Below are 13,496 nucleotides of genomic sequence, written 5' to 3'. Positions count from 1 at the left end.
GAAGATAGTCACTGTAAAATGTTATTTTTGTAAGAATAATGAGGCACGCTACAAAAGAGGAATTTTAGTTAATGATGATTAAAAATGATAAATACAATAAATTATTACCTAAAGGATTTAGGTATATACAGCAGTGTGACATAGGTCTGCTTGTTTAAAAGATCTCTAATGAATTGAGTAAATTATCTAATGAATTGAGTAAAATCTAATGAATTGAGTAAATTTTGCACCTAGCTGAGTATCACCGCTTAACAGACACTTAACAGCAAGACCACTGCTGCCCCTTCCCATGCTTTTCAATATCAATTGAAGCTGAATTTCAGTGCATTTTTTAAAATAAATAAACCTGATCCAAATCATAATAGAGAAAACAGATGATTACGTTATAGGTGCATCAAGGAAATGAGAAAGTTACTCCTCACAAAAAGTGAACTAAGGGATACACACGTGTAATTTCAAATCTAGACTATTGAGATTAAACCAAATCCCAATGGCTTTGGTTTAATACAATTCCTAACTTATTTGATTCCCAGACATTTTAATAATAAAAATGGTTTTGAGTTTATTGAGGTATAAGAGCATAAATAAATGGCACATATTTAAAAGGTAAGGTTTAAAAAGTTGTGCCGCACGCATGCACTCATGAAACCTTCACTACAATCAACAGAATGAAAATATACATCACCCCAAAGTTCCCTCATGCTGCTTTCCAATCCCTTTCTGTTGCCACCCACTCTTCCCATTTCCTAGGCAGCTGCTGATTTGCTTTCTGAGTTTGTACCTCAGTTTGCAATCCCTAGAGTATTATCTAATAGAAGCATGCAGCCTACACTCTATTTTTGAGGGGAAGGGTGCCTGGTTACTCTCACTGAGCAGGATAATTTTGAGATTCATCTATGCTGTAGCATGTACCAGGAGTGTGTTCCTTTTTACTGCTAAGTAACATTGCATTGTATAAATACGACATTGTGTGTCCAGCTACCTGTTGGAATTTGAGTTGTTTCCAGTTTGGGGCTATTCATATATAAAGCTGCTATGAACATTTGTGAACCAGTCTGCATGAACACATGCTTTCATTTCCTCGGAGCGGACTGGCTGGATTGTATGGTAGGTGTAGATTTAACTTCTTAGTAACTGTCAGACTGTCTTCCAAAGTGGTTGTGCCATTTTGTATTCCCACCAGCAGTGTATAACAATTCTAGCGTATAGCAATTCTTCCTTGCCAGCACTTAGTTATAATTAGCCATTCTCGTGTATACGTAGTGGTATTTCATGGTGTTTTTCATCTGCATGTTCTTTAAGGTTGAATATTTTTTCATGCACTTATTTGATATTCACATACTTCTCTAGTGAAGTATCTTCAAATCTGGGCACATTTTCTTTCATTGAATTGTTTGATTTCTTTTTTTTTTAATTTTTTTTAATGCTTATTTATTTTTGAGACAGAGAGAGACAGAGCATGAACGGGGGAGGGTCAGAGAGAGGGAAACACAGAATCCGAAACAGGATCCAGGCTCTGAGCTGTCAGCACAGAGCCCGACGCGGGGCTCGAACCCACGGACCGCGAGATCGTGACCTGGGCCGAAGTTGGACGCTCAACCGACTGAGCCACCCAGGCGCCCCGAATTGTTTGATTTCTTAAATATTCAGTTTTCATTTGTTAAAAAAATATATTCTGGATTTAAGTCTTTTATTCGATATGATTTGCAAATATTTTCTCCCTGCCTGTGCCCTGTATTTTTCTTTGAGCTTCTTTTGAAAAGAGAAAGCTTTACACGTTGAGGAACTCTCAGATTTAATTGCATTTCTTCTTTATATGAGGTCTCTACCAGAATCATGATATGTAAGGCACTGTTGTAGGAGATAAGGATATAACAATAATACTTTTATCTTTAGGAGTTTACAGTTGAGTCTGGGCTGAGAGAGGGACGAAGAGTTAATAAAGAATACCATAAAACGTGATAAATGCAATAAGAAAGAAATGCTTAAAGTCCATAGAAGCTGGTTGTGTAAGTGTAAAAATAAAAACCTAAAATGTCTAGACATAAACAGTGAAGCATTTTTTTTAACTTTTGTTAATCTTGAAATGAAAAAAAAGTCTAAGTACAACACAAATCCCGCGAGCCATAAAAATTTCTTTTTAACTTAGGCAATGTAGACATACGAAAAGTAGATTTCCTTCATGAGTGGAGTATGCTGTACTTATACATAAATAAAATAGGAAGAAAAGAGAAACATATTCAAAATTTAAAGACAGGCATCTAAAAGTATATGCCAATGTTACGTCTTAAATGGCAAGCACATGCGTTTTTCCAGTTATTCCAATAGTAAAGACCAAAAGCCAGAGGATGTGGAATAAATAAGGGAGGCTGGGCTGATTCCAATAGGTAGAAATGCAAAATAGAATTTGCATTGGGAAGAACAGAATTACCACACATCTGAGCTCAAGACAAAACAAAAGAAAACGCAATTCCTTGTTGCAGGAACTGAATAGGGAACTTCAATCAACAAAATGAGCAGAAATGGAAATGAGAGGGTTCTCCAGGGAAAGGCATAAGAGTTGAGCACAGAGGCTTGGGAATGAAATCCTCACAGTGGGAAAGCAGACTGGGCTGTAATACTTCTCAGAGGCAAACACCTTTACCAGATTCTTGTGTGTCTTCTCAAGATGTGTTTATGCCTGTATAAGAATATGTGTATGTATCATTCTAACCCCTTTATTAAAACACCGTGATTACTTTATTCCCTATTCTTCACTTTGCTATTGCTTCATAAACTTACTTGGATGGCCTTCGACACCAGTACTAACAGAGCTCGTTTATCCTTTTAATGGTGCCCGTATTCCACTGACTGGATATTGAGGTCATTCCAGATCCTTTGTTGGTGTGGATTTGTTTCTATTTACCTTGCTCAGGGGTTAGTTGGATTCTTTAATCTGAAGACTTATAAGAACTCTTAACCATCATCTGTCTTCATACATTGCCTCTCACACGTTTTCCCCAGTCTTTCTGAAGATATTCTTTTAGCTTCTTATTCTAAAGTTTATGTCTTACATTAACATTTATGTTTTTCACCCTTTTCTATGTGTACTGACATTCTCAGATATATACTTTCAATGACATATTTTACCTTCATCTTCTATTCTATTATTCAATTGGTTAACTGATTTTAATTTTAAATACACTATTTTTTTAAACTTTTGAACTCCTATTTGATTCTTCTGCAAATCCACATTTTTAACACCATATCCTGTTCTTGACTTATAATTTCCATTTCTTTATTTAAAAAGGACATGATAATCAAAACTAATTTTGGATTTTTTTAATCTCTAAATTATGCTTTCCCCTGTTATGGTCTATTTTCTCAATAATTTACAATATTGGACTCAAATCTCTTCTTTAATGAGAGTGGTTTCACTGGAAGTCTCATGCATTCTGGATGGTGGGAATTTCCCTACAGAGCTAAGCTCTAACACCTGGCCCTGTTGGAAAATAGTGATATCTCTTGGTCCCCTTTATGTTTCACTTTTATTCTAATTTCTCCCGTTGGGTTAGCTGTACCACATAGGTAGCACAATTTAAAAAACAGAATCCCACAGGAGGCAGTAGACTTGTGCTCCAGTGGGTGACATCTTTGTGGGGTTTTTTTTGTTCTTTTTTTCCTTAAAGACCTAGATATGTGTCAGGGGCATGAGGGTACTTGATTTTCATTGTATAACAGTTGACTATTTTAACATATCTCTAAATTATTTCATCAAAAGCATATGGGTAAATATATGTAATCTAAGCTTTAGAGAACTTTACATGAAAATTAAGTCAGAAAAAAATTTAAGATTAAAGCAACACATTGTGGCTTAGTCCAAGATAAGGGTGCTGTTTGAATTCTAAATCTGGAGGAGAAATGAGACTGTATGTGTTTTCAAATTTTAATTCATTATAAACTGGCTCTTACTCCTATTTTATGAAGTAGAGAATGTACCTGGGTCCCCTAATGCATTGCTATCATGCTATGCAGGTGAGTTTTCCTATGGTGTGGATATATGAATATTGAACTATAAATGAATCCAATTTCCTGAAAGTCTTCATTTCCATGATGGAAAATAGTAAGGGAAAAATCTATTAACTCTTGCTTTCAGTTTTTAAAATGCCAAGAAGAATTCATTATGATTTTTAAAAAAGTGAGATGGAAGAGATTTGAAATAAAATCTTGGTATAATAATATTAAACTTTTAATAATAATATTAAAAGTTTAGCAAATAAAAAGCTATGAATGCTAATGCTTACCTACATTTATTATATATGTGCATGTGTTGGGATATTGAACACTTTTTATTATTTATTCTATATGTAAGGTTTTTTCAGATTCTTATTTACTTTACTATTATTCAAATCCTAGATAAATGCAGAGGTGGCAAAAAATGCCACAGGTCATTGAAGGGAAAATGCAGGGAGTGTGAAATGTAGTTGTCATCATAAATAGAGAATAGCAGTGAGGTTATTAGGGTTATGAAATATTTATAGTAACATAAATTATACTAATTATTAACAATTCACATGTCGAGGTTAGAGAGGGCAAGGAGCGATGGTAACACAGATATTAGAGTCATTCTTAAAGAAACATTCATCACTTATATTTTTGGCAAGAATTCCCCAAGTGAATAGATCTACATTTTATGTACCTGACTATAAAAACGACTAGGTTTACTGATGGGCAATACAACTTTCCCCAATGGCTGATGCTCCTTTCTATTTGAATAATTCCTCGTTAATGAAGTTTTCCTCCACTGCACCCCTATGAAGTTGTTAAACTGCATTTCCTAAGTAATGTTCTACCGGCCTCAGAAGCACCTGGGATGGAATGGGAGCCACAGAGGGAATATCAGTGATACCCAGCTCGAGGCCATCAGGAACTCTGGGCTACAGCCCTATTCTCTGCACCACAAACAAGGGCCTCAGACGTAACCACGGCTTGGGATGGACGTGGTGAGACACGTGACACGTACATCTCTCCAATCTCTGTCTCCACCTAAATCATCGGCATGGCTCAGAGCACTGTAGATACACTGGGCTCTCCAGAGCTGTTTTCATTAGTATTTCAGTCACACAGAACTCTGCAGGCTGGTCTGGGCTAGTGGCATCATCAATAATACAATTTATACAAGAACATAAATTCTATATTCTAAAGAACACGTTTAAAATGTTAACACATTAATGATAATAGTGGCATACATGGAGAATTTTACATTTGTTATTTAATCTTCAAAAATATGAGGGCACTGAGGTTTAGATAAGAGAAGTAACTTAATTTTTATAAGCTGGGATTATTTAAAATTTTTACTATTGAAATTAACCGGTGATTGGCTTACCATTTACAAATAGATAATGCAGATATTGATACACATATAGATACGTAGATAACGTGTATATATATATATATATAGAGAGAGAGAGAGAGAGAGAGAGAGATCTACATATACACACACACACACACACACACACACTTGAGAATTAGGGCATGCTAGCAGGTGGGAGTGGCAGAGGGAAAGAGAGAGAGAATCTGAATGAGGCTCCATGCTCAGCATGGGGCCCCACGAGGGCTCTATCCCACAACCCAGGAATCATGACTCCAGCGAAAATTAAGTCCGGCGCTCAATCGATTGAGTCACCCAGGTGCCTCTACATGTTTAGATTTTGATCAAAGGTTGCACATTGACTTTGTATCAAGAGTGAGAAAGTCACGGCTGGCCTCTGTTGCTCTAACATCACAAAAACCCGATGCACCACTGACTTGCATGAGTCCAGAACTGAGCCTACACCGACTCTTCTCATTCAAATGAATGTTTTTATAATGTTTATGAAGGCGATGAAAACGTTAAGTTCAGCTTAATAAAACTATAACTGGAATCAGTTATTATTTTCTACAATTATTTTATCCGATAATCAATTATCAGTCTAATAAATCCACTAAATTCTCGGCTGGATTAATCAGACATTATTTTCATTCTATGCATTAATTTAGACTCATGTAAAGTACATCAGCCAATTTTGAAAATTTCTTCTAACTTTTAGATCAAACATAGGTCTCCCAAATAAGATACAAACTATCTTATGATAAATAGCTCCCTTAGTTCTTCAACATTATATTCAAATAAATATATGTATTTTGTCAAATATAGCTTTGACTTAGTTTACTTAGATAAAATATTATTTTTGTAGGGTTTTTTTTTTGGTAATCTTTGTTTATTTTTGAGAGAGAGACAGAGTGCGAGTGAGGAAGAGGCAGAGAGAGAGGGAGACGCAGAATCCGAAGCAGGCTCTGGGCTCCGAGCTCCGAGCTGTCAGCACAGAGCCCGACGCTGGGCTCGAGCCCACAAATGGTGAGATCATGACCTGAGCCGAAGTCGGATGCTTAACCGACTGAGCCACCCAGGGGCCCTGGAGAAAATAATTGTTTAAAACTGTTTTTAATATGATTAGAGAAACAGATATATTACATAATGTGAAAAAATCTAATAAATTATGTGTTTTCCTAGAGAGCAAACAACAGTGCCAATTATTTCCACATAAAAATTAAATGCAATCAAAGCTATTTTCTATCAAAGATAACCTGGAAGTAATATGTGATTTGTCTCTCCAAGTATGTTTCCATCTTACCTGCTGGTTTACGGGAAAGTTTCTGTTGATTTTTTTAATCTGCAATGATAAATAAATAAAAGTGAGCAATTAACAAAGTTACACAAGAGCCCCCGAATTTTATGAGAATCTATTCCTCCTGAGTTAATATATACTGATATTCCCAACTGGCATACTAAAATCCCATTGCGTATCAAACATCAACTACAAATTTCTAAAAATGTTGGCTATCAAAAGTCTTCCAAATGTGATGTGTACACATGGTCCAAACAGATTTTCTTCTAATGATTTTCTCACTTATGAGAAACAGGAAGCCTGTGTGTCCATGCACAGTCCATCAAGAACATAGAATAACTTTTTGTAATTTAATTTTTCACTTCACTTCTTTTTATGTTTACTTGAAGAGAATTTCATGAGTGACATTTCGTAACATTTTAAAATAAATCTTCGGAGAAAGAATTTCGTCTGTATTAGGTCATGTTAACGAACTGTAAACTCCAACTGGAAAGGAGTATCGGCTTTTAGACAAATGAACTCATAACACACCAAGTCTTTCGTTCAACAGAAACTTTGCTAATTAAAACCAGTTTTTATTTTTCATCGGTTGGAGAGAGAAACTTAACGAATGCTAACTCTGTATGGTATAATCTCATATCACACTAAACACAGACTTTTCATTTAGAAATTATTTTCCTGATTTAGTTTATTTGTCCTTGTTGTTAGTTTTCAGTTCCCTTTGTCCTACTGATAAATGTGAACTAACAGGAAATGCAATGGATAGGATGCACAAACTTGGAAAATCATCAAACGGCTCATGTACAAAACTTACTGGCAACATGTGTGTCATTTGAAATACACAAGAAAAGAAAGTTTTGGAAGATTTATGTGATTTCAGTAGGGACACACACAAACACACACACACAAAAACATATCTTTCTTACGTTACTATAGCCATTTCAGAATACTTCTTGTTTTGGTGAGGAATCAGCTAAAGAAAGTCTCTAAAACTACCGGTGTTTTCAGCTAAAATCAGGATGGGTTTGGAGACACAAACAGAACAGTTTCCTAAGAATCTTTTATTAATCAATAAAAAAAATCCATACTGAAAAGTTGGCAGAACTATGCTTTTTGCTAGTTCTTATGGATTGTTATAAAAAACTGTAAAATTCCCCAATATTTTGTATGGACCTTTGTCTTCTGGCACAAACGGTCTAGCTTTGTCACTTTTAACGTTTTCATCCGACAGAAAAGTCCGAATAATCTAAGTAAATGTAGCCATGCTCAGGCCGCAGTGATGTACGTATACAAATGAGCACACGTATGTGTGGGTTCGATAAATGCAGTGAGAAGGGGGGAGACTAATCATTCGTTGTTTTCCAGAATCCTTTCAGCAATCTACCAATGTGAGTCCCGGTGCTGTAAGAGCTGGGACGCGAAAATGAAACACATTGCGTTCGGAGACAATAGTTTAATGATGCTCGTTTACAGAGTGTTCTGGAGCTGCAAGGTAGATGCATGATAACACGATCAAGCTGTGCGGTCATGAGACCTCCGTCTGAATCCGGCCTTAACTGTTACTGAATTTCAGCAGGCAAGTTATTAACTACCCTGTGTCTAATTTCCATCCTATGTAAAAAGTCTATCACCATATGAGCCACACATATTTGTTGGAAAAGTAAATGAAAACACAAAGGTCGTGAAGTTAGAGCTCAATATGTGACAGTTATTAATATAATAAATAATCACATATAAAATGAATATCAAAGAAGTCTGGATTTCCTTTGAAGACAACGAGGGTGTTTTAAAGAAGCTGAGCAGAGATGCCTTGTTTTCTCCTATACTTTGCGAATCCCTTTCTGTTTTCTTGTCAACTCTAGATTAATGTCTATACACTCAAGTGAGTGGCAAATATGCGTGAACCAGGCTGGGGTCCAGAGCAGAGGTTGCCGGCTGAGCACCTCCAGAACCTCAATTACTTGCAGGCATGTCCCAAGTTAGAAGGATAAGGAATCAGCTGAAGTTTCCTCAGATGTGAAAATCTTTCTCAGTTGGAAACAGTATGATGACTTTTACCTAAGAATGTTCTATGAAACCTGAATTATAAATGAAGATTCAGTGTAGAAAATGCTAGAAGTATTTTCTTTTAAATGACTCATTTTGTCATCATAGGGAATCATATCAATAAAGCCGCTTATAAGATAAACATGTTGGAAACATTAATGACGATTTAAATTTATTTTTAAAAATAAAGCTTTATGTCAAACAATCGAAATAATGCTTAACTTAGTAAATGTAATAAAATATCAGGCGATAATATATTCTTTTTTAAAAGTTTATTTGTTTTGAGAGAGAGAGAGAGAGAGAGCATGAGAGAGGAAGGGGCAGAGAGAGAGAGAAGAGAATCCCAAGCAGGCTCCGTGTTGTCAGCGCAGAGCCCAAAGGGGGTATCCGACCTACGAACTGTGAGCTCATGACCTGAACCAAAACCAAAAGTCGATTAACTAACCATCTGAGTCACCCAAGTGCCACTAAATAATATATTCTTAATGAAATGCATTCATTGAGCAAAGTTTTAAAAATTGTCTATTTTTGGGGCACCTGAGTGGCTCAGTCAGCTGAGTGCCCGACTTCGGCTCAGGTCATGATCTTGAAATTTGTGGGTTCGAGCCCCAAGTCGGGCTCTGTGCTGACAGCTCAGAGCCTGGAGCCTGCTTTGGATTCTGTGTCTCACTCTCTCTCTGCTCCTCCCCTGCTCGTGCTCTGTCTCTCTCTCTCTCTCAAAAATAAATGAACATTAAATTTTTTTTTTAATTTTCTATTTTGGCAACAATATTAATTCTAAATAATGCAAATCCTAAATTCTTTGCATTATTTTTAAGACCACTCTTCAAACAAGGAAAATTGAAATCTGTCAAAAAGATTTGTAATGTCAAACTTCTTAGAAACTAATGTTAATTATGTGTTATCAGAACCAGTCATTTGTGTTACGAAAAGCCAAAAAAATTAATATGATGTTGCACAAAACAGAGTCAGAGTCTGAACATGAAGGCTCAAAAAGATGAAAGGATATAACTGCAGTCACATCAAACTAGCTGCTTATGGAGCAGGATTACTGAAGTTATTAATCCTTAGGCTGTAAAGGAATAAGAGTGTGGGTTTAACTAGGACTGCCTAACATGTCATTCTAGAAGAGCATCAAGTGACACAGACAACTACCAAGTAAAGGGCATTCAGGTGAAGGAAATCCATGTTAAGTCTTTTAGTCCGGAAGAGAAAGATAAGCCTGTAAAAACTGACTGTTTAACATCATGTTGACTTAAGTTAAGACTGTGGAATACAATTAATGCCCACTTGGAAGTATAAGAGGATACAATTTGCATTGTGTATTTTTTGAGGAACCCCTCATATCTTAATTAAAAAAAGTAGGAACTATACTTGAATCAACACTCATAAGGTAAAGAAATGATAGAGATAAAGGAAGGAAGGAGGGAAGGAAGGAAGGAAGGAAGGAAGGAAGGAAGGAAGGAAGGAAAGAAGGAGGGAGGGAAGGAGGGAGGGAAGGAAGGAAGGAAGGAAGGAAGGAAGGAAGGAGGGAAGGAGGGAAGGAAGGAAGGAAGGAAGGAAGGAGGGAAGGAAGGAAGGAGGGAGGGAAGGAAGGAAGGAAGGAGGGAAGGAAGGAAGGAGGGAGGGAAGGAAGGAGGGAGGGAAGGAAGGAAGGAGGGAAGGAAGGAAGGAGGGAGGGAAGGAAGGAAGGAGGGAGGGAAGGGAGGGAGGGAGGGAGGGAGGGAGGGAGGGAGGAAGAATAGATAAATCTGCCAGGTAGAAGATTCTATCTTGAAGGAATTATGTTGCTATGTTGCTACCTTAAGGAAAGACATTTATTTCAAAGACAGCAAAGTGTTTTTTTTTTTTTATAAATAATTTTTAATCATATACCTCTTTACAAATCTGGTGAAACTTACGTGACCTCTTTCAGAGGATTTATAGATACTTTGAAACTTGATAGAGACTTCTAGACAAGAAGAAAAATTAATGCAATGGCTCAAGAAACACGGTTGATTTGGCCTTCTACCATCAGGTAGTAAAACATGATTGTCCTACAGAGAGGATGACCACAGCACAATGAGCTGCGACTGACAGTGATGTGTCCAAAGCAGGGGTCTTTGTGTCTCCAAGAACCATATCCACCACCAAAACTTTTCTGAATCCCCTAGTGGAACTGACCGGTGACTTTGTCTTCAGCATTCCCCGGGGGTCTAGTTTCTACACTGTCGTTGTTGCATATGCCTACTGAACTCTCCATCATGGAACCTGTAATTGCGGAGTCTTTATCTCCCTCAGCCTGGTGGCTTGTCCATACTACCTAACAAGCATTGCCAACCACAGTTAGCTATCGAGGGGGGCACATTTCACGTCGCTCCTACCTTCTCAAACTTGTTGATAATCCAAGATCTGAATCAAAATGATGCCAAGGGTTTCCTTCTGTTGCTGCCGCAACTCTGCAGCTCATCCCTAGGGCTCCGTGTGAGGCTTCCTCTTCAGATTTGAAAATCGGTAATTGGTTCAGCTATCCTAATTCTTCCTTAACTAGGATCTGATTTAATCTTCTTTGTTAGAATTACCTTGTAATTCCAGTTATTACAGAACCATGGAATTTATTGAAGGAACCCCATTTTTCCACTTTATTGATGATTTCCATATAAGTAAAATTAACAGAAAGACAAAAATAAAGGAAATCACTACATTAATATATATTTTGGACTGATGAGAGCCGTTGGAATTAGGAACCGACATTCTCTCTCTCTCTCTGCCAAAATATAACGTGCTGTTTTAATTTTATCAGAAGTTCTGAAAATTTAAGTCTTATGACAAATCCCAGTATGTAACATTTCATTTCCTTTTAATTTCAAAGACAGGACTACACACAAAAACCTATTTGTGAACCTGTTATGGTTTATGGAAACCCATCTAAGGGATGGTTATGTTGGTTATGTTAAGAAGAAAAATAATTTATGCAAAACCATTTTTTAATGTAATTCCAATCTTTATAAAAGTAATGGTACAGGAAATGGAAGAAGTAAAATAAGAAAATAATGATCTTGGGGTGCCTGCATGGCTCAGTCAGTTAAGCCTCCAACTCTTGATTCCAGCTTGGGTCATGATCACATGGTTTGTGAGTTCAAGCCCTGCATAGCGCTCTGAGCTGACAGTGTGGAGCCTGCTTGGGATTCTCTCCCTTTCTCCCTCTCTCTCTCTGTCCCTTCCTTGCTCACATTCTCTCTCTCTCTCTCTCTCTCTCTCAAAATAAATAAATAAGCTTAAAAAATAATGATATCTTTACATATATAGAATTAGCATTTACTTCAAATTAAGAAATATCATGATTAAAAATTAAACATATGAAATCTGTTTAACAAAAAAATATAAAGGATTGTCCTTACATTATTACTTAACAGTGACATTAAAAACTATCACCCAGATAATATGGTGAAAAATGGAATGTAAAAGTATAAGTATTTAAAAGGGCAGGATACATATATCAGTAGAGGAAGATAATCTACTATATGATAAATGCTCAAGACAATTAGATTAAAAATAACTAAGATTTTACGGTGTTTGACTACCAAATATATATATCCAAATCAAGACTTCCTCAGTTTGAAAAAAAAAAAGATACAGAAATGGAACAAAGTACGTTTTGATCACCCTAAGAAGAAAAAAATCATAAAAATTAACCTAATGTGAAATAGAGATTCATTCCTAAATGTCAAATGTTTTCCAAATTAAAAGTTTTGTGTGATATTATTTAAGTGCAACTACATTTAGGCCCATCAAGGATAAATGGTCAAATGCACCCAAGGGTATTTAAGGTTAATCACCAGGGCTTTACAAACGCATTTAGAATTTTGAGTTCATGTAGAATTACAACAATTAAAACAGGGTTTTCCTACTGCAAAACGAAATTAACCAATGACTTTTAGCAGGTAAGTAATTGAATAAATAATAACTAAATAAAAATATACCAATAACAACATAATATATAGAATGTAAATAAAAGTAAAAATTAAAATATATTAGTAAAAGTAACTGAATCTAAAATATATTGAGCTAATGATAAAAATTGTATTTTAAATTTCAATAGAGAGCAACGGTGGGGCTCGTGATGAATTCCTTGAAACACTGTCACCCACTAACTGTCAGTGCAGTCCATCTTTAATGCAGAGATACGTAAGAAATAGACCAAAATCATTAGGTTCCTAAGTCGGATGAAAGAGCAGGAAGCACAGCTACCTTCCTGTTGGCAGGGAGTCGAATGGAGAAAACTGATTAAAAGCGTTTTGTTGGGAGGTATTTGAGGGGCGCCTGGGTGGCTCAGTCGGTTGAGCATCTGACTTCGGCTCAGGTCACGATCTTGTGGTTGGTGAGTTTGAGCCCCCAGTCGGGCTCTGTGCTGACAGCTCGGAGCCCGGAGCCTGCTTTGGATTCTGTGTCTCCCTCTCTCTCTGCCCCTCCCTTGCTCGCCCTCTGTCTCTCTTTGTCTCTCAAAAATGAATACATATGAAGGCATTTGAGAACACCTGCTGTCACGAGGGTGAGCACAGGTGAGGTCGCAGACAGATGAGCACACAGAGGTGAGCTGGCCCCCTGTAGACACGGGATGGGCTGGAAGAGAGAAGCACAATTTACCCAGACAGAGCATTCTTTCACAGGGTCATAGTGGCAGCATTTGTGATCTGTGGGGCTTTGAACACAAAGTTGGTTTTCACGTCAAGGTATTGCTGAATTCTGAATCGTGGCAGGACAAATGGTTAAAAAAAACCGTCACGTGAAAATCATGCAAAAGTAGACAACAGTTTCACAAAT

General features: G+C 36.8%; 1 protein-coding gene across 5 annotated transcripts in view; it reads right to left on the bottom strand.

Annotated features, from left to right (window-relative positions):
- Positions 1 to 13,496, bottom strand: part of SNTG1 (syntrophin gamma 1) — a 900,934-nt gene that overhangs the window by 150,183 nt on the left and 737,255 nt on the right. For 4 of the 5 annotated variants that reach the window (XM_058699165.1, XM_058699169.1, XM_058699167.1 and 1 more), the window contains one exon: positions 6,654 to 6,692. The exons of the other annotated variant lie outside the window; for it this stretch is intronic. In XM_058699165.1, the coding sequence (XP_058555148.1) occupies positions 6,654 to 6,692 (39 nt within the window). The remainder of the gene's footprint in view (positions 1 to 6,653; positions 6,693 to 13,496) is intronic. 5 annotated transcript variants of the gene reach the window in all.

Source organism: Neofelis nebulosa, chromosome 14 (assembly GCF_028018385.1).
Source record: "Neofelis nebulosa isolate mNeoNeb1 chromosome 14, mNeoNeb1.pri, whole genome shotgun sequence".
Classification (NCBI taxonomy): Eukaryota; Metazoa; Chordata; class Mammalia; order Carnivora; family Felidae; genus Neofelis; species Neofelis nebulosa.
This window is presented reverse-complemented; position numbering and strand designations above follow the sequence as displayed.